The following is a 27,859-nucleotide window of genomic DNA, read 5'->3' as shown; positions in this document are numbered from 1 at the left end:
TTCTGCAGGCAAGACAACATGTGTAGCAGTATGAAATTGATGAGCCCTCCGTCTTGAAGGAAGAACAAGGCCGTCTTTAATATCTATATCTAACTGCAGAGCAAAACTGGTGAATATGATACAACACACACAAATATATCTATATACACACAATACCAATGCATGCAAATAAACTAAATCCTACATAGTCACAAATATGCACATACACACATCATACATGCATCTGGCCACATTGAAAATGTATCTATTTATTAATTTATAAAAACTGTGTTTGTTTACTGTTTTAACTGTATCAGCCCTGCACTCTGAAGTTGGATTTCCAGACTGGAAAGAACTTGACTGGTTTGGTCCTGAAATATATCTCCATTGAATGGATAGATGTCAAGACATTTCATACGAACATGTTCCTCAGAGGACTAACTTTGGGGATCCCCTTAATCCTCTTTCGTGACTTGTCATCCAACACCACTCTGATGTTCACACATGTGCTTTTAGAGAGAGATCTCCACAACTAATGGATTTCTATGAAATATATCTAAATGGATCATTTAGTTGTGTCGTAAAGTTGAAAACACCACGCAGGGGAACAAAGAAAATGACCCACACTTAATCACTTCAAGACTTGAAAAGGGTCATGCAGGCTCAACAACACTTGCTTGAGATGTGACTCCCACAAATACAAATGTAAATTTATTTAATATGTTTCAGCCTTTAAAATATGTTCAACTGTGAATAAAACTGTGCTTCAACCACACAAAACACAGCTGACCAAACAATGAAAACAAAGGAAAACCCAACAATTTAAACATATGAAAAGCTAATAACAAGTCTAACAACAACAACAATAATAATAAAGGAAACACATGAGCACAAAAGAACCAAGAAACTGAAAAGAAACTTGATATAACTACACAAACCAACCAAAAAGAAAAGAAAGGGAAAGGAAAGAATAGAAAAGAAAAGGAAAGAAAAGAAAAAGAAACAAAACACACTGCTTGTATTCTCACAGGGAAACCCCTAACATTTCCAGTGTTCTGAGCCGTCAGCTTCCGGCCCCAAACCAATTACCAATTAAAAAACAAAAATTAGCCAGCAAAAACAAAACCAAGTGATGCCTCTTTTGAATAGACAAGCTAAGCGAAGCACTATCGTTGTACTGCAGTTTGTATCTCCTTTAAAGTTTGTGTTTCCACCACCGAGCGGGACGCTTCGCTTTACCAGGAACGAAACACTATTAGGGGAGCACATTTCCACACAACACCTGTAACACAGCAGCTTCCGCCGGTGTGCTGCAGGCGGCACCGGTGACTGACGGCCTCGGAGCTGGACGTTTTGTTGCTGTTTTTTTTTTTTAAATGGAGGATGAAGTTGTCGGGAGGATTGAACAACGAACGACAGAGTAACTACCATCAGGACTGTGCTTCTTCCACTTCAAAGCTGCAGCTCGAGGCTAGCAGGTAAGTTAAGCTAACGTTATGCAGTGTGCTGTTTGACTTTCCGCGGACTCCCGCAAGCAAGTGGGGAAAGAGAGAAAGAAAACGAGTATTGCTGCGCTTAAGTTTTATACTGGGTAGGAAAGCCCTGCTGCTTTTTCTGTTCTAATTTTGGTCCTATATGGTGGGTGCTGGAAAATGAGCGTGCTGAATTGTCGCGAGAGTGAACGCTCACCGTCTGAGCGCGTTCATGCCAAGAACAACAAGGTTGATGTCTAAGCTGTGTTCAAAAGCCTCCCCTCCTTCACTCACTCACTATTCACTATATAGTGTATATTAAATAGTGCACTATATAGGGAATAACCAAACGAGATTTTGGACACTACGTTGGAATTTTTTTCCCCGGAAATACACAGGCGCCTTGCGTTGTTGTAGATGGGAGTTGAATGTGGTTTACATTGTATGTACACTCAAATTTGCTGTGCATTGTGGGCATTTTATAGTGCACTATATAGTGGGTGAAATTAACAGCAAAGAATTCAGAATTCGGACACCACTACAAAATTGCGAACACACTATACAGTGCACTATATCTGCATCTGTAAGGAGATCATGTGAGAAGTAATGCGTAGACACACCTGTAGGAGCCAGGAAATGAGTAGAAATCAGACGTGCAAACTAAACTGCTTATTGTATGTATGGTCTAATTATCTTACATTACAGGAATTTTGATGGAACATTGTACAGAGGGCAAAATCATCGTACAAATACAATAGTTATCGTACATCTGACAAAAGTGTTGCAAAACTGTTGCTTCCAGAGTTTTTGAGAGATTCTGCTATTGTTTTGAGCATTTCTTCTGATGTTTACAGAGTTTCTCCGGTTGTTTCTGCTGTTTTTTCTAGCGTTTCTAATGTTTTTTCAAGTGTTTTTACTGTTGTTTCCCAAGTTTCTACTGTTGTTTTATTTGTCTGCAGCTTTTATGAGAAATTCTATTGTGTTTTGAGTGTCTACTTTTGTTTTGAGTGTTTCTACTGTTGTTTCCAGAGCTTCTACTATTGAAGAGTTTTCAATAGAGTTTCTGTTTTTTTATTTTAGAGTTTTTACTGTTGTTCCTAGACTCTCTTTTGTTGTTTCCAGAGTTTCTACTGTTGTTTCAGAGAATCTGCTGTAGAGTTTCTAATGTTGTTTCTACTGCTGTTGTTTTGTAGTGTTTCTACTCTTCTCTCTAATGTTGTTTCTTGAGCTTTTAGTATTGGCCAAGGCTTTGCCAGCAATACATTCTTTTACTTCATATCAGGATACAGTGTATGGGCCAGTACTATACCGCAGCCTTTTTTCTGTCAAACATATTGGTCAAGATCAGGCCCATTTATGTTTGATTTGACCATCATGCTGTATTATGGACAGTCTTGGGCTGAGAAAGTGGCGTATAATGGGCCAGAAGAAATACAATACGTGGCCTAAGTATCAGCCTTCATAATCTTGCTCTATATCTGAGTGACGCTCATCATAAAAATGTCTGAAGTAGAAAACCCCACAAGAGTAAACATGTGTCTTTAAGGTGATTTAAAAACTGACTCGACAAAAAAGCTATTCTTGCTGACTTAGCAGGCAGAGTAAACACAAAGATAACAAAACAATACAAGCACATATATTCATCAGACGCCCCTGTCAGATCTTTTTGTCTCATTTTCTTTGAATTGGTTGGGAAAGACCTCTCATGTGACAGTGAGAGCGCCTCGTGCTTCCTTGCTCTCACATCCATGAATTGTCTTTTTTAGATTTTATCTGTTGACAGCAGGCAGTGAGGTGAGGGTGGATATCTCTGTCATTGCATTTAATCAACAGTACATTCAAACCATTGCAAAAACACCTATCATGCTTTGTGTCAACAGAACTGTTCAGAATGGAAACCAGTCAAGACAACCAGCATGTTTCACAACATATACTGTGATCTACAGAATGCCTGCCAAATATTTCCTGATAAACTTCAGGCTATATCCAAAATATTGAACTGAAGTAGTTGCACAAGCCTTCTTGCCTGAACATTTGCCCTGTCTTGCTTAACAAGACTCCAATCTGTCGATCTGGTGGCTGTATGTAACAAATTTCTAGTGTTTTATATTGTTGAATAACTATTTATTGTATATATTTATGTCATCATTTCAAGCCAAGAAATATCACTCGTCTAACTTACTTATTCACAGATTTTACACATAATGAGAGAAAACTCTTTTTACATTCCTCTACATTTTGGGCTTATCTCTTAAGTTTCTTGTCAAGAGTTAAACGAGAAGACCACTCATGAATAAGTGGAGGCACTGACGGCTAGGATAACTCAACCATTATAACTAATTTGAGCCGTCGTCAGATCTAATTTTTTCTTGTTTAAGTTTGGGAAGTTTTTGTTCCAAAAGGAGGACTAGGCCAGAGACATTCCTACTTACAGACATCATTAGAGTCTCTGATGTAATTGTCCACAATATTCATGTTAATTTATAACCCAGTCCTCCACTTCAGTTTTACTCTAAACATTTTGTGCTATGGAACAGAACATCATGATTGAAAATGCAGATAAACAAGGTCAAAAGTGCATAGCACCAAATTCTGGACCCTGTACAAACACATTGTATATGGGTTTGTCTCCTGCTCCTTCATTTGATTTTCTGTTGCATACATAAGAGCTCAGCCATAGACACATGCTGTATTACTGTGTAACCCTCCTGATGTCTTGCCCATGCCCTGAATTTGAAACCATATCACACTTTCCAGAACAGTCCCATGAACAGATTTCTTAAGCATTATTCAGTGTTGATAGTAGCGCTCAGGGCCTTAACTTAAAGTATAGCTAATTCAGATCTTCATATATGTTTTATTTTCTTTCTATTACTTAATGAAAAGATCAAACCAACACATTTATCTGTTTCTTAATACCTTCTGACTTCGCTTCATGTCTGCAGCACTACCAAGCCTGTTACAGCTGAAACAGGCATGAATGCAACGCTTCACGTGAGTGGAGTGGACAGGGGTTTTTTTTTCACCTGGTGCACAGATTTCTTTTTTGTGGCTTGTGGTTGCTGCCAGCTTCAAAATGTGCATATTGCCAAGTGATACTGAAATTGGTCATGCAGTGTTTGGAAGCTTATGGCTGTGTCCTGCGTTGTAAAACCTGTGTTTATGAGATACAGGTGAATTTTATCGTGCTGTTTGCTTTGAGTTGTGTAAATCCTATTGAGATGCAATGGGCCAGTCCAGAGGAAAAAAAATGCTGAATCTTGTTCTGAGTCCAACTCTTCCGATACACTATTTTGGTTCTGAATTAACTAACTGGATCATTTTATTTCCAGGATGCATTGATTTGATTGACTTATTTGAATGTGAAATGTAAAAACATTTATAATTGCCTCTGTTCCAACGAGGTATTCTTTTGAATCCTTTGTACCATTTTCTTTTTTACACAATTCCATGTAGTTTTTACCTGTTTTAGGGACCAGCTGCAAAAAAAATAGAGAAGAGCCCGTAGACTATGCAAATAATGAACGAAGCTCCCGTGACATCACCCATTGGTTTGTGTAGTGCAGTTTTGAAGCCTCAAGGTCAGCATTTAGGCTGTTGCCATTTGTGTTTCTTTGGAGCCAGAGTGACCATATTTGGATGAGAGGTTGTAGCTGTGGAGGAGTGAGGGGTGGATCTGACTCATAGACTGCAGCGAACTTACAGCCAGCCTGTCACTCAAGTGGCCAAGCCCCTAAATATATGTAATTTTGGGCCATAATAAAATGTAAATGGGTAAATAATTCAGCGTTGTACCATGAATAGTGAAATAAGCGATTGAGACTTAGGCTGGGTTTTTTTTTTGTTATTTTTTGGTACCAGGCTATAAATGTATTTCTGCTGTAAAGTTGAACATTTCAACATGGAGATCTATCGGGACTAAGTGAACTGCAGTTTTTGGCATTTGCCAGCCTTGGAGGTTGCTACTTAGAAGAGTCACGTGATGACTGCATGGGCAAGCACGGCTTCTGTGGTTAGTGTAGCAGCTTTAGTTTATTACAATTGATGCGATTTGGCTCACGTGTTGCTGCTTCCGTGTCAGATGTATTTTGGCAAATAGTTCCTACTGGAGACATAAATCTAATCACACACATTTCACAGGCATTGTTCCTTATGATTTCATGTGACATATGCATTGATTGATTGATTTTTTTAAAGATGACTTACAAATATGTAGTTTAAATTTTAAAAAAGGTTGATTAATTTCCTAGTGCTGCTGGGCACTGTAGTTTTAAGTAAATGTTACTGTAACATAAGTAAATAGTGCATTTGCTGGTGACTGTTTTCACTGGTGCATTAATACACACTTGGCACTTTAAAGAGTATAGAGAGCACTTAGACTAGAGAGTGCTGCAGGGATGATGTTTTTCTGTAGCCCGCGCGGACGTTAGAGGTGCCCTGGTTCCCTATGAGAGCCTATGAGATTTTTCTATTCTATTTTGGATCAATGCAGAAAATAATCTCAAACGTTTAAGTTACTTACACTTTTTGTTCAGCAAGATAATCTTAACAAATGAACACCACTTTTAGGATTTGTTAAGCCTGAATGCGATCTCCAGAAGTAAAAAGCCAATGCTAGGCTGTAAAGGGTCTACCCTACAGATGCACGACCTCAGCATCGCCACCACAACAAGGCTGGAAAGCCGCGTTCGGCACGGTTCAGCTTGATGATGTTCTGTAGTCTCATTTAGCCATTTTTTAGCAACCACCTTTTTAAAGAAAAATTAAAGCTTCAAAATCAAGAGTAGGGTATTTACTGACGTATTTTATGGCGTAGAACAAAACGAGAAAGTCTCTTAAGCTAGTGTTAACCAGAGACCTTATTTCAGGCGTCTAACCAAAAACCACTGTGTGTCAGATGAGGGAACAGGAGGTGCTGAAATGCATCACATTTCTGGGTTCTAGGACTCATTCCTGCGGTACTCTATTTACGGCAGCAGGATGCAATGGCGGTGGCGTGGCTGATCAAACGATATCAAAAAGTACTCATTACACAGAATAGAAGTCCAGTGTTCTATTATTGTTCTGATTTGGTGATAAAGTTATTGTTTCTAATGTTGTAACAAGTAAACGGCATTTTAATGTGATTGCTGCCAGAGTGGATCAGATTTTAACTACATGACATTTTTGTTGGGTATCGACCACAATGCATGATATTTTATTTGTTCATCACATGTTTTATATTCAAAAGGCAAAATTTCAAGTATGAAAACACAAAATCTCACAGTAGGACAGCAATAAATGACGCAGTTACAGGAGTTTACAATGCTTAATGCTGGAATGTGTTCAAAGCAATGGAATTCACTTCCTGTGTTAATAGATCCCAGACGAAATGTTTTTTTTTCTTTCTCTTGCTTTCTCTGTTGGAGTCTGTCGATCTGTTCCCTGTCAAAAGTAGCCTATAAAGGCGTTTATGTGGATTTGTCAGGTCATACACTAAGACCCCCACTGTCACCGTAAACCAATCCTCCCTATGGTGCAACATGATGGTGTAAAAAAAAAAAAGAAAAAAAAGGGATTCCTTGAGCAGCAGGAAACATCACCTGCCTTAAACAACCTCGCCAGAACCCCGCAGTGATCCGCTGAACTTCTCTGCGAGAGCTGAGTGGATCTGATTTTTCATGCTTGGTGGGTCCACTCGATCACAGTGTCAGAGCAAGGGTGTGTAGCCTTTCATCAGAAATGTTGCTGTCAGAGTTCACATGCAGACTTGTGTTTAAAATGCAAATTGCCTCAAAGGGATAAAGTTTCTAGAACAAGAACAGATGTTGTAAGCATCTATACCTCAAGCTCCCATAAGATTTATTGTAAAATTTTTCATTTTAGTAATTCCCTCAGAAGCTCACTCTGAACAGAAAATACATTATACAGGCAATTTACATTCCAAAAATCAATCTTCCATGACACTTCTGTAGAGACCAGGATCCTGTATTTTGAGGAGAGGTGGGAGGTCTTTAAAAGGGCTGTCTGTCAGCTGCGACAGTTAGTCTCGGTTTGAACTCACTCCGTGCGGGAGGAGCACATCATGCAATGCCTTTAAGAACAGCGCCACATGACGAAGTGTCAAATTTACTTAACAGCAAAATCCTTTCTGTGGAGTGGAACTGAATATATGAAAAGGATCTCTTTGCTTCAATGTGTGTGACAGAGGAGTCCAGTGTTTTCCACTGTCAAACACTTACCAGATGACCATCCTTGTGTCAACCCTGATTCAGAGCAAAGCTAAGGTAGGTGAGAACCTTTTCTATAAATCACTGTAGACAAAAATGTTTCAGTCAGTGCAGGAAAATGATGTTCTGTGTCAGTCTATAAAGTTGTTTGCTTGATTTGCTGACCTACATAGAGATATCATGAACAGCAGGAAGAGAAAAAAAAACATGTGACAGGTGACATTTGCATCATGTGCTGCTGCCTTTACCACATACCAGTGAAATAAATGGTTTTATTTGATTACATTAATTTGATCATCATCAATCAACAAGTGGGTTTCCAATACCCGTCAGAGGTTGGCATAATGTCTGTCAGCTCACACGTAGCTTCTTGTATAACTCTGGGAACCCCCTGTTATCTTCTTTGTTTCAAATGCCACTTTTTACCAGATTATTATTTTGTATTTGCTTTTATAGTTAAAACCACAAGGACACAGGAATTTCCCCCCCTTCCTTCAGATCCTGGCAACATTTGCATGCACATGCTGTACAGTTTGAATGCAAATCATGACACATGGTTACCAGGACACATAATCTTTACAGAGAGAGTCAAGTTTATGTTCCATAATCCAAAAGTTATACAAGAATAAATTGTACAGCTCTGCCTTATATTGGGAACAGACAACAAGAAAGAAAGCAACAGTGAAAGGAATACCTCTTGTCTCTGGTGGCTTTAAAAGAATTGCCTTTTGTGTAGTAATACATCTCAGAAGTAGAACAGGCAATGAGTAAGTCCTGTTTTATTGCTTCAAGTCAGATTTTTGCCAGCTTTTGTCTTAACTGTTGCAGGAGCTGAACACACAGGTCAAGTATCTCAATAAGATGACTATGAAGGAATACCTTCCAGTGCAGACATTTTGCCTGCACTGTGAGGAGCATATGCTTGTCAACATGTTTTAATCGTCAGTAGAAGATTAAGTTCATATGGAGCCCATTTTTACTGTAAAAGCTGCCAGAAGGTGCTTGGTAGCAGACATCATCGCCTACAAGAGGAGTCTGCTGCTCTTCCAGGCTGAGCCTCCGTGGTAGAGGGCACTGTTTGACCGTAGTTGGAACTTGTCTAACACGCGCTAACTCCTCTGAGGTCACACACAGTTAAATAACGGTCACCGGTAGCGCTGCAGCCAAAGAGGCACTGTGCATTTTGCTGAAACTCAAAACGCGATATTTAAACTCATCTAAGGAAACAGAAATACACACAAATAGTGTGCAGGGCTAAAAAAAAATTGATGTTGCTATTGCAGCTCTTGTACGTGTAGTTTATTGAAAATTTCATGGGCGCAGTTGTTCAGATGCATAGTGTTTAACTGTTTTGGCACAAATAGGAGGTAATTCCATTTAGGTTTGCTTTGAACTGCTTAAAGTTTCCTTTTAAAATCATTTATAAGAAATCTCCCTTATAAAGAAAACATTATCACCATTTGGGAGGGAAAGTACCATGCTGAGTGGATTCATATTGAATTGGTTAAGGTCAGGATGCATCCTTGACCCTTAATGTTGTCATAGATGAGATCATTCATCTTTGGGCTGTCAACATGCATGATATATTTGAGTAAGTTTTGTCACGTAATAGTTTTTAGGATGCATCAGTGCACTGGCCAGCTGAGTAAACAACAGAACATTAGTGGTGTGTCCATCACGTACCAGTTACAACACAACAGCTAATTTTCACAATTTTCACCTTAGATTATATATACTGACGAGCCAAAACATTAAAACCAATGGCAGGTGAAGTGTATAACATTGATCACGGTACAATGCAATGGTCTGCTGAGAAACGTTTGGTTCTGGCATTCATGTGGATGTGACTTGACACGTTCCAAACACCATTACAGCGCAAGTATTTCTTCTCATGACTAGAGTTGCAGAGATATATTGGTTTCAAGGTATATTGTGGTATGGAATTTTTTTTTTTTTTATAATATTTTTTGAAATTTCAAGTCTATATCAAAACATGCACTTGTGATATGAAAGTTGATGGTTGTCATTTTGTATTAATGCGCTTATCTATGGTATTTAAAAAATTAAAACTGACAATCTCTTCTGCACATTTGCAACTCCTTTTCCCCCTTGATTCCCTTTTTTATACATACTTCCATCAAAAAAAGTGTCTATTTTAATTATAATTGTTTGTTTCACCAAAGAAGACTCCTGTTTTCATTCTTTTAAGGCTAATTGTAGCTGATCATAATCAGCTACATAATAATATTAATAATAATTGTGTTATACCAAACACTGTGATACCATGAAAGCGTGATATTTTCTGAGATGGTTATCGCACTTTAAAAATCTCATACTGTTGCAGGCCTACTCATTACAATACTCTCTGATGACTAGGGCTGGGTATTGTTTAAAAAAAATGAAAATAAACCTTCAAGTAATTTTATTTGCAATCACAAGAGAGATAGATAGAGAGAAAGGGGGAAAAAAAAGAGCGAGAGAACATTATGCCACTTTTGTAAAAGCACCGGGCGGGTTTACGGCACCCAGTATACAGACACAACACCTGTATTTATCCTCTTTAAACAACCAAACTGGCCACCGACGTTGTTAGGAGTTGATATTTTGTTAAATGCATCCTTTGATGTCTTGTGACGAGAGAAATTGAAGATGTTGCTGTTGCTACTGAGTGTGCACAGAGGAAAGTTGTGTGAGTCCGCCCAGCTGCACACACACAGTGACAGGACTAACTGTTACCTTCACAAGGCTTTTCATCAAGGAGTTTAATGTCAGAGTCCAGCTGTCTTAGTGTCGGTGAGATTAAGTTGGCATGGTGTTGGAGATGGTAGATGCTGCTGCAGCTGTGTAGCTGCTGCTTACCGGGCAGATGTTAAGCTGACTGTTTTCCGTGAGGATAGTGGCTCAGGATGGCTAAGACAGAGAGTCTGCTGATCCGGCGGAAAGATGGTACGGTTTTAGGATCAGACCCCTGACGCAAGAAGGATCGAATGGAAGTGATGTTTGGCACAGAGTTGTTTTGGTACCTTTAAGGTATCAAGTACCAATACCCAGCCCTACTGATGACTCAAGGACCATGCCACACTGTAAAACCTGCTCAGGAATAGTCAGAGTAACGGGACAAGGAGCATCCAACTGGCTGGACTGCTGCCATTGCGGTTTGCCATTCGAAGGGCACTTGGTCTTTAACGGTGTGCGGGTGGGTGGAGTGTATCGGGTGGCTTTTACATGATTGCCAGGACCAAAGGTTTCCCAGCAGAACATTGTATTGTAACAGAATAATAAATGTTTTTTCACTTCACCAGCTACTGGTTTTAATGTTTTGAATGTATTTTCTATATATTCATTATCATACATATTTACAAATGTATTTAGATATCCTGATCTATATTCTTTATCTTTGCCACTTACTTTACAACAATATATATGTATTAGAGCTAGGGGATATGTAGAAAGTAAAATTTCACAATTTCTATCAAATACCTTGATACCAATATTGCAACAATATTGTTGGGTAGACTGTTGGTGCTTTCTCAAAAAATATTTACATGATAAGATTTTAGATAAATAATCATTACTAATGTAGATATAAGTGTGTGTATTATAGTTATCATGTGCAACTATAATGTTTTCTTATCTCATCTTAATTTAAATGTCCACGTGTGTCATCCTTCCCCTCAAAGACTTGAGGGAAGAGAGGATAATGTGCGATCGACTTAATCATAATAATGTTTGCGTGTGTTAGTTGCAGGTAAAGTGTCTGTGTGTAATTATGTTCCTGAGCTTCCCTCTGACTATGGCTGAGGTCCCTGGTCCATGCAGACACTCCATCACGAGGGAGCACCTGCTGACAGTCAGGCATCTGGTAAGTGTTGAAGCAACATGGTTGTTATATCAACATCAGCAACAAAGAGATCACCCTAAATGACCCGGGCTCCAATTTCTCTGTGTTGTTGTTTCTGCAGATGGACAACCAGTTGAGAAGCGGGTGCTCAATAACCTACACATTCATAGAACGGAGAAGTTTGGTAAGGTAACATTTGCTGACTGTTTCCTTTCCAAAACTTTGATCCACTTTCCAGTTTTCCATTATTTGTAACATGCTTTCATGTTTATTACCTCGTTTTCTGATTTCCCACAGAGCAAATGTTGCTTTGTAAAAGCTGCTTTACCTTGGATCCTGGAGCTCCTCACCACCCACTTCAAATACAGTCGGGGTTCAGTCAATGATGGCTACGTTCAGACCCTGAGAGCGCTCATCCTCAACATCTACTCTCAGAAATGTGTGCCTCAGATCAATGAAGAGGTGGAGGTGAGTGCGTGTTCTAAGTACAGCCTGTCTCTTCCAACTGAAGGATAAAATTTTCTATAATATGAAACATGAAGACAAAATATTTGAAGTGAAGAGCTGCCAAGCACAAGGAGATAAATCTGTAATACTTGGGAAAAAATTTAAAGCATGTTTCTCGGAATCTGCTGCAGGACAAGCCAGAGAGTTTTGAGATGCTCTACAGAGGGTCGACTTCAGAGGCGCTGCAGAGGGCTTCGGAGGTGCTCTCTGTGTACTGGGAGCTGATGACAACGAGTGATGCACCAGTAGACTGGACATGCCAGCAGGAATACACAGAAACCTTTGGCTCTACCACAGACCTATACACAGAGTCACCCACACTTTATTTTACAGGTGGGAATCTCTTCTGCAAAAGTTCTGTGATGACTTATGCAGATGTTCATAGCCACTGATATCACAGAATGTGTGTCTTTCTCAACAGAAAATTATGGTAGGAACTCGGTGAATGCCTCACAGAGAAGACCAGTCGCAGACCTGTACAAGCTTGGCTTCATCATTGTCTCCATCTGCGGAGGACTGCTGTTCGTACTCATTCTCTACTGTCTCATCACACAAAAGGTACCAATGCTTTTGTTGTTTTGACTCCCAAATCACATGTGCCCTAATAAAGTTTAGCCATGCATTCCAGTCATATTGCAGTAAACCACGCCTTGGCAGCCAGGCTGTGCTTTCTGGGTAACTCCCTCTGCCCTCCCTTATTGGTAAATACTGAGCACAACAAAATAAGGTGGAGGCTGGACTCACTGGTAGGAGCAGATTTTGCAGCAGCACAAAAGTCTGCAAATGCATGTGTGCATTCATGGCTTTTCTCCTATTTGAGGTTAATTGGTGTAGTCAGCTGTTTTCAAATAATATCTCAAAGCTGTGGTTTATGACAAGCTCAGGTAAACAATCTAACTAAATTACCTGGCGTCATTTGTGTGTACGCAAACAGAGCTGTTGTAGTAGTTTGTGCTACTTTTGTTGTCCAGTGTGCTCTCTGTCATATACATCCAATGTTTTCCTTAGTTCAAGGTTTGACTGGCTCCCTTTAATTATGCCATGTTGTTTCACCCTCTGCTGTAGTGCCACCTGACAGGACTCACTGAATCAATTCCCAATATTCACATAACAGTAGATAATGGAAATAACTTTGCATTTTCTTTGCTCATTTTCTGTGAATTTGGTTAAAATTTACGCCTCATTTAGATGGAAACACAATTATTGCCTTGCACGCAAATTTGAGGACATAAGTTTAGTAAAACATCAGTTCAGGCTTTTAGTTGTAGCTGAGTGCTTTCAACATATTGATCCAGAGAAACACACAAAACATTTGACCTGTTTTAAGCCAAAACAATCTTTTCCTACCCATAACCAAGTAATTTTTGTGCCTAACCCTAATCACACCACAGTGTTTAGAAATGTGAAGTTTAAGTGCATCTGTTACAAAGTAATGTACAAGTGCAAATTATCTGTGGTCTGCAAAAACAATGACAACTTTTCCTTTTGGTGATTGGGTTGTTTTTCAACATTTGCAGTATAGGATGCAGCTTTTTACAGGCTAACAAGTTTTAAAGAAACACTACAGCAGTGGAAAGTGCTTATAGGGATCACATCTACAATGATCAACCAGTTTTATAAATAAAAAAGCTTTTGATAGAATAATTCCAGTGCCATCAGCTATTATTTCAGATTACAGTCTAGCTGAATCTCACAATCAACATTTGTCGTTGTTCATTAAGCCTTGGTAATGACCTTAACATAATTTAATAGTTAAGCAACTAAATTATTTTGCGTAATTGGTATGTTCCCAGGGCCCGATGTCCTTGATTTAAATTAACATTGTAAGAGACTGATAAGTTCAACTTGTAAAAGACTGTAGGGAAACGGGCACTAAAAATCTGTTCACCCACTGTGGATATATTGAGGTCTAAAAAATCAAGGACATTGTCTCGCCTGCAAATTTAGTATTGGTTTCGTATAACATCAGCAGACATTTAGTGGTTCAACATAATGATCCAGGGAGACATACATAGAACAATGACCCTGGGAAAAACATCATAAAATGATCATAAAACCCTTTGAAAGGTCCCCTTATTTTGTCATATTAAGATGATATTGAGCAGGGGGACATAGTCCTGAAACAGCACCAACTGTAGTTTATCACCTGTCAAGGCTGTGGTTTCTTGAGAGCAGTTATATGCTAATAGGCCTGCTAGTAGGTAAAGTTTAACTTTTTTTCTCATGAAGGTCTCCATACATTCTGTGGTTTCATTCACATAACGGTAGACGACACTGATCCTTTAAGCCCAACATTTGCAAAAAAAAAAAAAAAAAAAAAATTAAAAAATCATACTATCAGGAAATCTGGGAATGGTTTTTCCTTTACTAAGTACCAGCCCTAGCATAACAAAATAATGTGAAGGCTAGTGGGAACAGAAGAGTTACTCTGCCGAAGCACATGCACAAAACTCTGCAAATGCACATCAGTGTATTTATGTTCTTTCTTCTATTTGAGGCTATTTGGCAACATAAGCTTTCATTTCAGAGTATTCATCGTATGACTCAGAGTAGTGGTTTTTCAAGTTACTGAGGCTCATGATTCACATTTGGCCATGTTTGTTTAACCTAAATCCTTAGCTTGGCATACTCTTATATTCAAACTCTCACCTATTTCACAAAACAAATACTTCACCAAGTGCAGTGCTTTTATGTCCCCTTAAAAACATGAAACATGCAAAAAAGGTGTAATATGAGCCCAATAAAGTGAGAGCCCTGGAACATTACCAGCTGTGGTGCTTCTCTCAGAGAAAGCTGAAGAAACCTGGCTTTCATTGAATTATGTATAGTAAGTGTTATATTAGGTGTCTGTGGGCTGTGAAGTGCTTACATTAATAGGAAAGCTGGAGATAGTTTTCCTTTTGACAAGAGTCTAAAAAGGCTTGGTGGCAGTAAATGACACTGCTCCATGTTTGTGTTCAGTGTTTATTTTGGAAAGTTTGAAAAGCTACATTTTATATATCCTAGTGGTGAAATTTTGTTTATGCATCTGACCAAGATATGTAATTAGTAAACATTGGGCAGCCACAGCTAAATCCCTAGGGATTAACTAATTCTGATGCCAGAGCTTTAAACAAACTACTACTACTACTACTAATATGCAAGTGATGCATTGATTGAGATCTGCAGGCATGAGCATGTAATCTGCACAAAGGGGCACACTGAGGGGCGCCTCAAGTTCAGATCTTATGTGTTTAAAATGTTCTGCATAGTTTTCACTAGTCATAGTCATAGTTTCATTAGTCATAGTTTTTCTCATAGTTCACTTTTGAGACAGAAATTTATTAAAAACAACATGCTATATGTATGTTAACAACCCAATGATGTGTAAAAATAAATATCAATTCCAAATATTCTATGTAAATCCCAATGTTAAATCCAGTGTTGTAGAACTTAAGATTGGTCTCGTATTAGACTCGACTGCTTATTCTCAGTTGTCTCAGTCTGAGACAAAGAGTCAAGTCAAGTCAGTTTTATTTATATAGCCCATTATCACAAAACATGGTTTGCCTCAGAGGGCTTTACAGTGTACGACATCCCTCTGCCCTTAGACCCTCACATCACCCAAGGAAAAACTCCCCAAAAAGAACCCCTGTAAGAGGACTCATGATTTTATTTAAAGACCACAATCCCTCCACAATACTACATCATCACTAAACAACATCACTAAATTGCCTGTGCAAAAAAAGGAGTTTTGAAAAAAGATGGTTAAACTCATTTCACCCCCTTGGTGTTTGTATTTTTCTGTTCACAGAAAACAAAGGAAAATTCCCACGCACTCACTTCCTTCATATACTGTATGAGGCAATAAAACAGAATTTAGAGGAATCTTCATTTGTTTTCTGTGGGTGTTTTTATGGGGATATGGATATTTCAGATCAGTTTGAGGATTGTCTATGGTTTGCATTTTGCACATTTTGCTGACCCTTGAAAGTCTGGGAGTTGAATCGTCAGTCCAAGACCCCTCAGTGGACTGAGACTGCTTCCAGTCAAGCAGTCATTTTTTTTGCCTGTGTCACAGTCTGGCTTTTGTTCGATATCTAGTTTTTGCAAAAAATGTTGTTGCACATTGCAGGTCTGTTCTTAGCACCGTTAGCTTGTTTACAATACTACATATTGCCGCTGTCACACTAAACGTCCTGTGTAGCCTGTTCAAACTTTAAAACTTCGTATGGAAAAAAGAGAATGAATCGTCAAATATTTGTATTAAGCAGCCTAATCTGATTTGACTGGCATAATTCTGAGTTGGGTACAGCTCTAGTGTTGTCTAGTCTTGGTCATGATTTGGTCTCAGTTTAGGTGGTGTTGACAATAAGGTTTTAGTATGCCATATTGCTGTTTTAAAAAAAAAACTGTAGCTGTCATATTTTGGGGTTATGGTTGTTAGTGTGGTTTTCATGAGATGCCAGACGTTGAGGTTTTCATGGATGTGGTTTCTTGGAAAAATGATAGATACAGTGTGGGCTATTTGCACATTTTTTTAAAAAAAAAATTAAGATTAAGCACTTACATGTATGTTTAATAAAACATATATCTTTTTAATATAAAAATATTGTCAGCAATTACATATAACATACTGTTGTATGTGAAGTTTTCCCTCAAATTTGAGGAAAGTAAGCTTAATGGGAAGAAGAAGAGCTAAATTTGTTTGTTTCCTCTGGCGTTCCCACTTGGGAGGCGCTTCTAAGAATTTGGACGTGCAATTTTATTTGTTGTTTGGATGAGTCAGTCAGCAGCATCATAAACGCTTTAACAAGTCCAATGATATGCTGTTTGTGGTACTCAGCTAAGCCAAGAAAACACTGGCAAGATGGCCTACATCTAATGGTGTTTTTTTTTTTATTTAATGATGAAGTGTTGTGATTTTTCTTGTAAGTATTTGTCATGCAGTCTCATCTTAGTCTGACATAAAGTTTTACTTTAAAATTTGAAAAACAAAAATGCAAAATATATCAGCTAGGAAACTAGGTTTAGCCATTTCACAAACATGTTGGGTTTTATTTTGATTTAAATCACATTACACCGGAACTGAGGGGAAGTTTATATCAGTGACTTTCAGCATTCAATCACATTAGAGTGCAACACAAGTGATGGGTTAATGGCAAACAAATGGGTCTATTTGAGGGGCCCTTTCAACTTGCATTAGCACTAATAGGACTTCATTAGTGAGAAGTTGGTTTCTCAAAGACAGCTTTTGATGATCAATTAAATCAGACATTTTAGCTTGAGGAAGAGTCAGCGAAACACAGTACAAGCAGTTCTTGGTAGATAAAGAGGGTATGCCCCTGGAAGGCAACCTAGGTCATTGGTGAGACTTGTGTTTTGGACACTCAAAATCACACTGAATCCTGCAGTGAAGTAATTTAAAATAGGAAGGGGAAACATACATTCAATTTCCAGCATGAATTGTTCCTGTCTTAAGTAATATAGCTTGAAAGAGCAGATTAAATGTAATTTGAAGCATTTACTGTTGAGATTCTTATTTAACCTATTGCATGCAATGACAGTACACACACAGCAGAGTCATTGGGATGCTGCATGGCTGGCAGTAAATGCACAAACAGACACTGCGTAACTGCAGAAAATTGCTTGATGTGGTTTAATTCTCCATTTGTGCATGCTATTCTTAGACTACAAGCCATGCTTTCTCCCTTTGTCTATGACGCCGCTCATTGTATTTCCTGTCTCGCCTGCTTTCCACCACAGTGTGTGGGTACATGTTTCCTTGCCAACTGCCCCTTAAGGCTTCAACTTTAACCCCTTTGAAGCTTCTCTGCCTTTAATGAACTTCATCTGTGCATGTGCAGTGAGAATGTCTTAAGTACAGAAGGATGCACAGGCATGTAATGCTCCGTGAGGAACACTGGAAATTGTACACCATGAACCTTGGATGAGGACACGAGCAACTTCATGTTTTTACACTTGTGTTTAAATGCAGGGTTATTTCATAATGGTTCTCCACTGAATTAACTGTGTAATAACAGTATTTATCTGCCAAATGTGCAAAAAGAAATCTTGCCAAAACAAGTAGTCCACTCACCTCAACAATCTTTGCAAAGACAGATGGTCAAACATTTTCTAGGCTGTGATGTGTTGTACATGTTGAAAAAACATTAGCTCTGTGAGAGAGTTTGCAGCTACAGCATGGCCGTTAACTGTGAACTGTCTTTGACACATGTGAGCTCTGTCCACCTGTACACCTTCAGGCAATATGGCAGTTTTAAAAAGTTTTATTGGAGGCAAGCCTATAAGTGCATGAAGCTCCAAACAGGAGCCAAACATACGGCTCTTTTTAATACTTAGAGACAAACAAATCGTCTGTTTCTAAACACCTGGAATTCCCATCCCAGCTGCACAGTTTCCCTGCAGCAAGGAGCAGTGTGTCCAAATCATAATCTGCAACACTGAAGATACAAAAGACTTCAAACGTAGTATTTATTTTGGATGGGATCGTCTTAAAACTGACCTTTGACCCGCCTTGGGCCACCACCCACCCATTGAGAAGCTGAATCTATATTTGTTTTGTCTAGAGGGGTGAGAAAAAGTAACGTTAACATTTGATTGCCAAAGACTTTGAAGTGATACTTGGCCGAGAACTCATCTTATGACTGTTTACTCAGTCGAGGAGAATGGAGGCTGTGTTGCAGTTTAGCTGTTAGAATGGATTTCAGCAAATTTGTGGTGGAAAAAAACATTGAATCACCCATAGAAAAATTTCCACTTCTTGCAGCTGTACCTTATACTGCCCTGTCATTTTGTGTGCTCAGTATGTCCCAACTCTGTCATATCTTTGCCAAAAAAAGGTCAAATTAAGTGTTTTTCTCTGTCTTCACATGCAACCCTGTCAGTCAACTGTTGCATCATCAAAAGTAATTTGCTTGAAAAGGGCTGAGTTTCTCCAAATAAGATCTGTGTGTATTGCTATGTGAATAAATCTATAGTTACTCTAATTATATTTCCTTTCCAAAAACAGAGAACTCACAACCGTCACAGATCAAGATCATACACAAACTCAAGGTAAGAACATACTTAAAGCTACAGTTGGTAACTTTGATAAGAAACATCTTTTTTCATATTTACTGACTGTATTCACACAGCACTAAATAAGATGGATAATGTGTAAGGGAAATCATATTCCTCTGTCTGCTCTAGTCCCATGTAGTATTTCTAATAGCCTTACTGCATGTGGACGAAAACAACCAATCAGAACTACGGAGTCTCTAATGCAGTGATAACGTGAGTCACTGCTCATGAACTGCGGTCACACTGTCAAACTAGGCAGTGCTGATCAAATATCAATCGAGATTCTGTAACTGCATTGCCAATTTCTCACCTCAAATGTTTTAACGTACTTTAGTGTACTGTTTAGCTGTGAAATGAGAGTTTGTGACCTGTCTGCTATGTTGGATACAGTTAAACAGGGGTACCATGCACCGCCCACCTGGCAGACCATCTTTATAATTTTACAGCTAAACAGCTAAAATATGTTTCTGAAAACTGAAAACATTTGACGGGAGAAATAGGCAACGCAGGAAGAGAATCTTAATTTATATTTGATCAGCACCGCCTAGTTTGACCACAAAAGTTACCAATTGTAGCTTTAAGGGGAGCTTTGGTATTTTGAACCTGGATCCTGTTTCCCCATGTTTAGTAACTATTGAGGACAACAACTTTTGTAAAAGAAAAAAACTGCATTATAATCTCTAAGGCATTGTACACCGTTAATTTACATCTATTGGTTTAGCCACTGACAGGATCAGATTGTTATCATAAGTAGGGCAGCTCGCTTATGGCAAAAATAATAATCACGATTATTTTTGATTGATATTGAAATCAGGATAATTTAACATGATTACTCATTGGCCTTCGGAACATCATGCAGTTATTGAACATTAACTCTGGTGTTTATTTTTCACTGGATGTCCTTTAACTTTAAATACAAGTGAACTTAAAAACAACAAAAGCTATGTGGTGCAGCCACAACTGTGTAACACATCTTGCTCATTACTGTAGTTTGTTCACATTCGCATAATAATAAAACCTAACCCAACTAAAATAATGTAACAATACATAACAGTTACTGTATCTATAACAGCAAAATCAAAATTTGAGTAAAGTTCAATGATTGTTTCACTAACTCAGGAGAGTCTCAGCACACTGACATTTCTTACTTAGATTGCTAACTTTGGAACTAACTTCTGTCACTTTAATCAGCAGCTGACATAGACATAGGAACGTGTGCTGGGTGTTTAAGAGTTTTAACATTTATTCACTGACAAACAGCCTCAACTGTTGACACATCACAGCTGCCTTTCACTTTATACTCTCTGCTCCTCTAGCTGAAGCGTCACTGTCATCATCACTGGCACACACACGTCCGCTCTTCCCGCTCCTGCTTGTTGTCGCTCGCGCTCTCTCTCTTGCTGCGCACACTGTCTGGATCCAAAATGAGATACTGAAGTTTCAAAACAACCAGAGAGGCAGTGTGTCGTGACTCGCTGTTTTCAATCTGTGCTGAAACTTCTGTTTGGACTTTGGTGGGATGGGCAAAGCACTAGAAAAGGCTATGCTTGATTTACAAAATAAAGGACAAGACAGAAGCAACATTGTTAAACTAATGTTGCACAAAATCGTTTCATCTCGATTCTCTTGTTTTAAAAATCAATGGAAGCCAATATTGTAATGGAAATTGAAATTCAATTAATTGCACAGCTCTAATCATAAGTGTCTGAAAACATTACAGAAAACCAAAATGTTTTTCCATACCTTTTGCTGGTTTATGCTATTTTGACTCAAGGTCTCAAGTCACACTCAACGAGATGTCCTGTTCTGAAATCTTGCAAGAGGTGTCTTGTTGCAGGAAAAACAATGGCCAAAAAATTAGTGAGAGGTGGAGGGAGGGAGTGCTTGGAAATGTTCGTTGTGTGGGGAGTACAGAAAGCGCAGTGCCTTGACGCAGCGAGCCAACAATCGACTGTCGGTCAGTGTTGGGCTGACAGTGAGCATCCGTGAACCTAGTCTCCACGATTGTCCCGCATCATGGGCCCTCATCAGTGCTAGTTGGCTTTTTTTCCAACGATTCAGCGTGTTGAATCAGCCTCCGCAACAGTGGAGCATGTTGGTGATAAAATCACTCTGATTGGCCGGTCAGCTCAATGCACAAGAAGAGACAAGGAAGGGAGGAAAGTAAACAATCAGCTAAAGTCAAGGGGGAGTGAGGTCGAAACAAACTTGTCATATAAGGGAAGATTATTTTTCTTTAGCCATTGCGCTCTGAAGGCACACTTCTTTGTGTTGTTGTTCACAAAATAAATATGCTCTGTACTTTCAGCTTTGGATTGTGGTGTTAATGCGCTGAACTAACTACCCTCATGGTGGTCATCTGGTTTTCCCCGTTTTGATAGACTATTACAAATGGCCACCGTCTGCTGGTATGGAGGGCTGTCTCCTTTCACGCAGGCGCAGAACATTAGTGCTTGTTAGCTGTCCGTTTGTTGTGCGCATGTGCAACTTTTGGCAGAGACACTACTTGTTGCAGCTGGTTCTCTGATTTTGGTTTGGTGGGTGAATATTTAGCTGATTTAAACAATGTGAAAATGCCAGCGAGACTTCAAAACAAAACTTCTTGAGAGACTTGGTCACAATAATAAACAGACGAGTGAAAGGCAAGGGTAAATGTTTCATTACTCTGTAGGATCATTTTTGTAATGTTGGACACTATCTTAGCCTGTCAGTGGTAAAAAGAAGCACATTAAGGGGACATAAATTGATGGTGCACAATGGCCCATAACATTACACTGCAATTTTGCAGCTGCAGCAATCTGTCTCAATAGTGGACCAGTTTGAAAAAAATATTTGTTTCCATTAGTCAGTTACTCACATGTGGTAATAGGGTCCAGGTAAAAAAAAGTTCCCCTTTAACATCTTACAATCACTCTTTCTGTGTTTATTGAACTTATCCAAAATTATTCATTTGTCTGTATTAAAGCAGCAACCTGCAGGACATGGAGATGGAGCCACAATAAAGTGAGTATCCTCCTCACCTACATCACCGACAGTTAAACAGCTGGAGCTGGCACATCATTATATGTCTTAATTTATTGTGTCATCCTCAATGTAAAGTATGACTGTTGTGAACATCCATCTTTATAGTCTTTGTTTTTTCAATATTCATTTTATCTCCACAGATAACACAGGGCACATCGCTGCAGCAGCAGATGGAGCACTTGTGAAGCTGCACATTTAATCCATCATGACCAAGTTTTCATATCAGTATTTGTGTGTGTGTAATATGTCATGCTCACCTATTTAATCAGAAGCTTGGCTTTGACTGAGAGCAAAGATGGGCCTTATTTGGAATAATAATGTATATTATGTTTATGCGTAATGTATTACAGATATCTTTTCACTAAAAAAGTTTTATTTTTACACTAGTTATGTATGTTGAATAATGTGTCTCCATTTGCTACCACTTAACCAACTGTTTGTAACATTTCCACAAGTTATTTATTAGTCTCACTCTATTCAATCACCGAATTGATAATAAAGGTTCCATCACTACCAAATCCAAACTATAACGCTCTCTAGCCGTCCAGCTACCAGCGCATTTATATACGAGCACAACAAAATCACATGTAAAGAGTCGGCAATGACCTCATTAAAGGATCTGGGCCACTTCATAGCCTACATCCTGTTTGACTTAATGCGTTTTTGCTTGTTAAAACAGCCTTTGTGAAGCAGTTTAGTTTCACTCGTTATCAGCCTACAGTGTCGATCAACACACAGTCTGCATGTGGCAAACTTCTAACAGATATGATCAAATATTTCTTCATCCAGTTTCATAACAAATCAGTATGGGCTCAGCGTGAACTCTGGAGAATATTCTGTTAATGTTAAAACACAGCAAGCTGTTGTCAGTTGCAGAGAGGCTGACATACGATCCAGATAGATACACACCAGTCGCTGCTGCAGCTAAACAAGGAATGTCCTCACTGTGCAGGGCATAAAAGACGTTGGTGGGAAATATATACTATCATAGTTTAGTCTTATATGTGACATTTTATCACTACTGAATGGTGGCAGCAAAAGCAGGACGATACAGAGAGAGAGAGAGAGAGGGAGAGAGAGAGAGGCATGCATTCCCTCGTGTTGTCATGACTTTCACTCATGTTTACTCAGTAGTGGTCCAGCCTCTCGTTTTATAATAATCAATTGCATAACGTCTGCATTTGAGAGGAATTTTATTCCCCACGCACTTGAAATGTACACGTCTTGAGGAGAAGACCACAACAGTAAATCCTGTCAAAAGACTCCCACATGTAACTGCATGCATGCGTGTTGGCCTCTAATTTTTTTTTTTTGTAGAATCTATGTAGGAAGCGGAGGTGGAGAAAAAAACAACACAACCCTACCCCACAGCTGCTGCAGAACTGTGTGCAGCCTGCAATATATCACCAACTATAACACTAATTTCACAGGCTGCCGCTTATCAGGGTGCAAACCGCCGCTGCCGCGCTGGCAGTAATCCATTCTATATCCCAAGACTTCGCCACATTACAAAACAAGGAAAGTATTTCTATAATCCAATTTAGTGCCTTTCTACTGAGGATTAAAGGCAGCTGTGCAAGATGAAAAGGCAAGTTGCCTTCAACAATAAATATGTGGGAACTGCCTAAGACCAGTTAGTTGTCAAGAGAGCTGCCGCCCTTTTTCTTTCTCCAAATCTCCCAATCTCACTGTCTTTTGTTTTTACCTTCAAATTAGAAGAAACACAGCATACTGTTGCTAAAATAATAGATCACTCTCGATAATTAGGGACAAAAATAACTCTGGAAGCAGATTTTATTTTCTCAAATGTAATAAGTGGTGGTTTCCAAGATAGAATATTCACTTTGTCATACTTTTGCTGCTAATTGGATAAATGCAGAATCATGATAGCTATGTTATAAATCTTGACATTAGCTTACTGACCATCAAGCACAGTACAGCACACATTGGCTCAGAAATTAAACTCCAAAAAGTGAATGTGTTACCAAACACACTACAAATAAAAACAATTATTAGATTCAATTATTACAGTCTTAAAACAAATATATAATTATCTTTGGCTAATTCATAGGCTCAGTTGAGGAGGAATAAATGTTTTCCATACAGCTTAAAATGTTAATAGACAAGTTGTAAAGTATTTAAAAGTAGTGCTGTCACTGATAGTACATAAGAGAGACTCGGCCAAATAATCATGGCTGCTCAACCTGCTGTTTTATCACCGTGTGCCACATGGTGGAGGCAAAGATCCAAACTGAGTCTCCCACTAATGATAGGAAGCTGAAGACAGGTTACACTTTGCCAGACAGGACACAAGCACAACATGTTGTCATAAGTTCCATCGTATTTATGCTATTTTTGCCAGAAAACATCAACTGCTTAAAGAATTAGTTTGTGGAAAATCATCTGGACTTTTCTCATTGGTCTTTGTCATCCATGTGCCATTCATCTGGATATGTGATTATACAGCTGTGGTATTTCCCGTTGACGAATGCTGGAGCTGTTTAATCATTTGGACAAATAGAAGCTCTCCTAACAGTTAAGAAACACATCTCAAATCTGTTTTCATGGAGTGGACTGTGAACAATTTAGGGTAAACATTGTGACAGGAGATTAGAAGTTGGGGGTAAAACAGATGAAGAAACACTGAATGAGACAAATCAGAGAGTGAGAGAGAGCAGGAAGAGCTACACATCAATAAAGGCAACACGCCGCAAACAGTAGGCAGCCTCAGAAGGAATGTCTTTGGCGCTGATCTCATTGGCATCCAAACGCAGCATTCGCAGCCTGGAGAAGTTTATCATGTCGATTGTACTGCAGAAACTTTTTAGAGAGAACTCTGAAACACAGAAGAGGAGATAGGTATGAAGGGAGGAAACGCGTTTTAGTCATCCTGTGCAGGAACAAATGTATTCAAATCACAGAGAGCAATCAAACCAAGCCAAACTTTATAAAAACGAGTGCTGCTGTGTAATCCCCCTGGGACTTTAAGTATGTTTTTGTGCTAGAAGGTTGGAGTTGGTTCTCATATTTCTATATTAAAGCTACTTTTGTTTGATTAAACTCAGTCAAGACTGTTTTTTTTTCTCCTCTTTTTATTTGGTTTTTTATTGGGAACTTTTGAATTTCGTGTGTGAGCTTCCACTGAAGAAAGTGTTTATAGAAAATCCCTGCCGCTAGAGGAGGGGCATCATTTCAAAGAGTCTTTTGCTTTCACCGATTGGTTGGAAATTTCACTTCGCTGCATGCTCAGTCCCCACCCCGAGAGTAATGTACGGTGTGACATCACTGTTGGGCGTGGCCAAGAGTGCAAGTCGAACTCTCAAAGAAATACCAACATAAAAAAAATCTGAAGCTGAACTGCCAAATGCAATTAAATGGTATAGTGAAAACAGCACAGCTCGAAACTATATGGGTGAACCGGTGCATGCCTGAACTTCACTTTGGGTCCAAAATCACAGAAGTCAACTGGAGTGCATTAAGTCGCTGGAGGGTTCACTAAAGTGTAAATTAAAGGATGCAAAGAGGTAAATGAGATCAGCTCCTTTAAATCAAATTGTTTTCTATCAAACTTCCTTCTCTCTAAAAAAGTTTTTTCTGCAACCTCATTAGCAGATCGTGTTGAGAGGGTCAACAGTTCCAACTTTGTACCCACGTTTGTGCTGTTAAAGATTTGTCAGACTTTTGTGTTGTTAGTCGCTCAGTTCTTATCCCGAGTGAGCAGAACAGTGTGTGTCTTGCTATGCCAACCAACCCAATTATAAAATCCAATTTAAGTAGCTCCTCATGTTTGATTTTAAACTGCGAGAAATGCTCAGGGAAAAAAGGGGTAACTGGCAATAAATAGTCCGATAGCTTGGCACCATAAATCATCACTTATATCAGCTTTTACACAATTTAAGTTTCAGTATGTTATTTTTGATAATTAGAAATAAGAGTAAAGGATTTTTCTAATCACAGAAAAGTTCTTCATGGTACGTCACTCTAATATCTCCTTTAAATCCTTAAATATGTTTACTTTTATATTGCGTTATAATAACAGAGAAGTGTCTCTACCTTTGATGTTATTGGCGTGTAAATAAAGGTTCTCCAGGTTCCTACCGACAACAGGGATCTTCTCCAGTTTATTGAAAGAAAGATCAAGCTCAGACAGCGTGCTGACATTGAAGACATTGGATGGAAGTCCTTTATCTGTCAGCTTGTTATGAGCTAAGCGCACAAACTGCAGTTTGGGATTCATGGTGAGGAAGCCCGCTGGCACGCTCTCTATGTCATTAAACTCCAGGTAGAGCTGCTGCAGCCTCTCAGGGAGGTTGTCAGGGATTTTCCTCAGCTTGTTTTTCCTCATATCCAGCATGGTCAGAGACTTAAGTCCCTTGAACACACCTCCAACATCCTCCAGAACATTTGCTTGGAGCTGAAGGGTGGTGAGGTTGGCCATCCCCCCGAATGAGCTGGGGGAGATTTTTGAGATCTTGTTGTGGCCAAGTCGCAGGTCCATGATGGACTTGGGCAGGTTGGGAGGCACATGTGTGAGCTCATTGTGATCCAAGAGGAGCCGTTCCAGGTGCTTGAGCTTGCTGAAGACATTCTTGCCAATCATGTCTGATTTAAGCTGGTTTTGAAACAGCACAATCCAGACCAAGTTGGTAGCATTGTCAAATATGCCATCTTTGATGCCTGTGATCTGGTTGCGCTGCAGGTAGACATACTTGACATGTGAGGGGACATAGGGAACGTGCTGAAGGTTGCGGCCGTGACAGTACATAGCTGTGGGGAAGGATGAAGGGCAGTCGCACTCCAGGGGGCAGTCCACATCATCGGCCCGCCAGTCGGTGTGCCGCCGCCGTCCTCGTAGATGAGACAGCCACTGCAACTGGCTGTAATACTGACCAATGCTCAGATCCACTGTTCCCATAATGAGGAGGAGCACCACTGTCCGCATGATCACTGATGAAAAACCAGGAAGAAAAAGATATCAAGTCAAAATTACAATACGTGTGACCCAAATCTGTAACGCACTCTGAAATGAAATATTCTGCCACAAACAATGACTCTCTGCTCCACTTTTGAAATGTACAGTTGGTACAGTATACCTACCAGTTGGTTGATCAGAGACGCTGCCTCCTCCCTTGCTCACGTCGCCTGTGTCTTTCTCAGACTGAGTGGATTATGTTGTTGGTATAGAGTAAACACCCCCCCTCTCTACGTAGCTACAGCCCCATCATCAGACACCCACTCTCATTAAAGGACATACATTTTTTTTTAGCTCACATGTAAAACCTACACTGCAACGCATCACCTCCAGCTTGGTCAATATCAATCCCATCTGTGAACCCGGTGCAGACATCTGCTTTTTAACAACCTTATGCTCCTTTACTGTGCTTTGCCTTATCATTAGGAGAGCCACTTGAAGTCTGGCTTGCTGTTTATTGTACAGCGTTGAGGGTATGGAGAGGGTAGGGGGTTTTGGTGTAGAAAATTTAACGAACTGGTCAGACACTGTAATTAGTGGTGTGGTAGTGGGTTTTTCTTATATAACACAATGCATCTTAGTCTAATCCAACTCATAAATTGCAGCATGCTTTTGTACATTGCTCATTGTATGTTTCAACATGTACAAAGTATGACAACCCTGTTATCTGTCAGAAATCCCACTCCGAAAACATGTTTTTCATTCTGTCCCCGTCTGCTTCAGGTACTTATTACTTTACTCAATTACAGTGTAGAAACTGTAGAGAAAGTTAACATTTGAGCTGGCGCCTGCA

The 27,859-nt window shown here is 39.3% G+C and overlaps 2 protein-coding genes across 4 annotated transcripts; one reads left to right on the top strand and one right to left on the bottom strand.

Annotated features, from left to right (window-relative positions):
• Window positions 1-1,313: 1,313 nt before the first annotated feature.
• csf1b (colony stimulating factor 1b (macrophage)) lies at window positions 1,314-22,621 on the top strand. 3 transcript variants are annotated; one of them, XM_042491687.1, is made up of 10 exons: window positions 1,314-1,457; window positions 7,639-7,717; window positions 11,403-11,522; window positions 11,623-11,685; window positions 11,799-11,969; window positions 12,140-12,341; window positions 12,430-12,566; window positions 19,021-19,064; window positions 22,036-22,073; window positions 22,235-22,621. In XM_042491687.1, the coding sequence occupies exons 1-9, from the start codon at window positions 1,363-1,365 to the stop codon at window positions 22,070-22,072; spliced, it is 948 nt and encodes a 315-aa protein (XP_042347621.1). In that variant the 5' UTR covers window positions 1,314-1,362; the 3' UTR covers window position 22,073; window positions 22,235-22,621. The 3 variants fall into 3 exon arrangements, with proteins under 3 accessions (XP_042347621.1, XP_042347622.1, XP_042347623.1); XM_042491688.1 differs by having other exon boundaries at window positions 1,315-1,457; window positions 22,039-22,073; XM_042491689.1 differs by lacking the exon at window positions 7,639-7,717 and having other exon boundaries at window positions 1,417-1,457.
• An 862-nt stretch (window positions 22,622-23,483) lies between these two features.
• On the bottom strand, window positions 23,484-27,231 carry fmodb (fibromodulin b). The gene is made up of 3 exons (XM_042491690.1): window positions 27,192-27,231; window positions 26,148-27,041; window positions 23,484-24,930 (listed from the first exon to the last, which is right to left on the bottom strand). The coding sequence occupies exons 2-3, from the start codon at window positions 27,034-27,036 to the stop codon at window positions 24,779-24,781; spliced, it is 1,041 nt and encodes a 346-aa protein (XP_042347624.1). The 5' UTR covers window positions 27,037-27,041; window positions 27,192-27,231; the 3' UTR covers window positions 23,484-24,778.
• Window positions 27,232-27,859: the final 628 nt, after the last annotated feature.

This window comes from Plectropomus leopardus, chromosome 8, assembly GCF_008729295.1.
Source record: "Plectropomus leopardus isolate mb chromosome 8, YSFRI_Pleo_2.0, whole genome shotgun sequence".
Lineage (NCBI taxonomy): Eukaryota > Metazoa > Chordata > Actinopteri > Perciformes > Serranidae > Plectropomus > Plectropomus leopardus.
The sequence above is the reverse complement of the archived record's forward strand: the minus strand, read 5'-3'. Positions and strand labels throughout refer to the sequence as shown.

Bases quoted from the DNA above. Each gene is read 5' to 3' on its own strand.
- csf1b (XM_042491687.1), top strand. From the start codon at position 1,363: ATGAAGTTGTCGGGAGGATTGAACAACGAACGACAGAGTAACTACCAT. The intron at 11,523-11,622 runs GTAAGTGTTGAA...TTGTTTCTGCAG, and splicing joins TGCTGACAGTCAGGCATCTG to ATGGACAACCAGTTGAGAAG. The intron at 11,686-11,798 runs GTAAGGTAACAT...GATTTCCCACAG, and splicing joins TCATAGAACGGAGAAGTTTG to AGCAAATGTTGCTTTGTAAA.
- fmodb (XM_042491690.1), bottom strand. From the start codon at position 27,036: ATGCGGACAGTGGTGCTCCTCCTCATTATGGGAACAGTGGATCTGAGC. The intron at 24,931-26,147 runs GTAGAGACACTT...TCTGTGTTTCAG, and splicing joins ACACGCCAATAACATCAAAG to AGTTCTCTCTAAAAAGTTTC.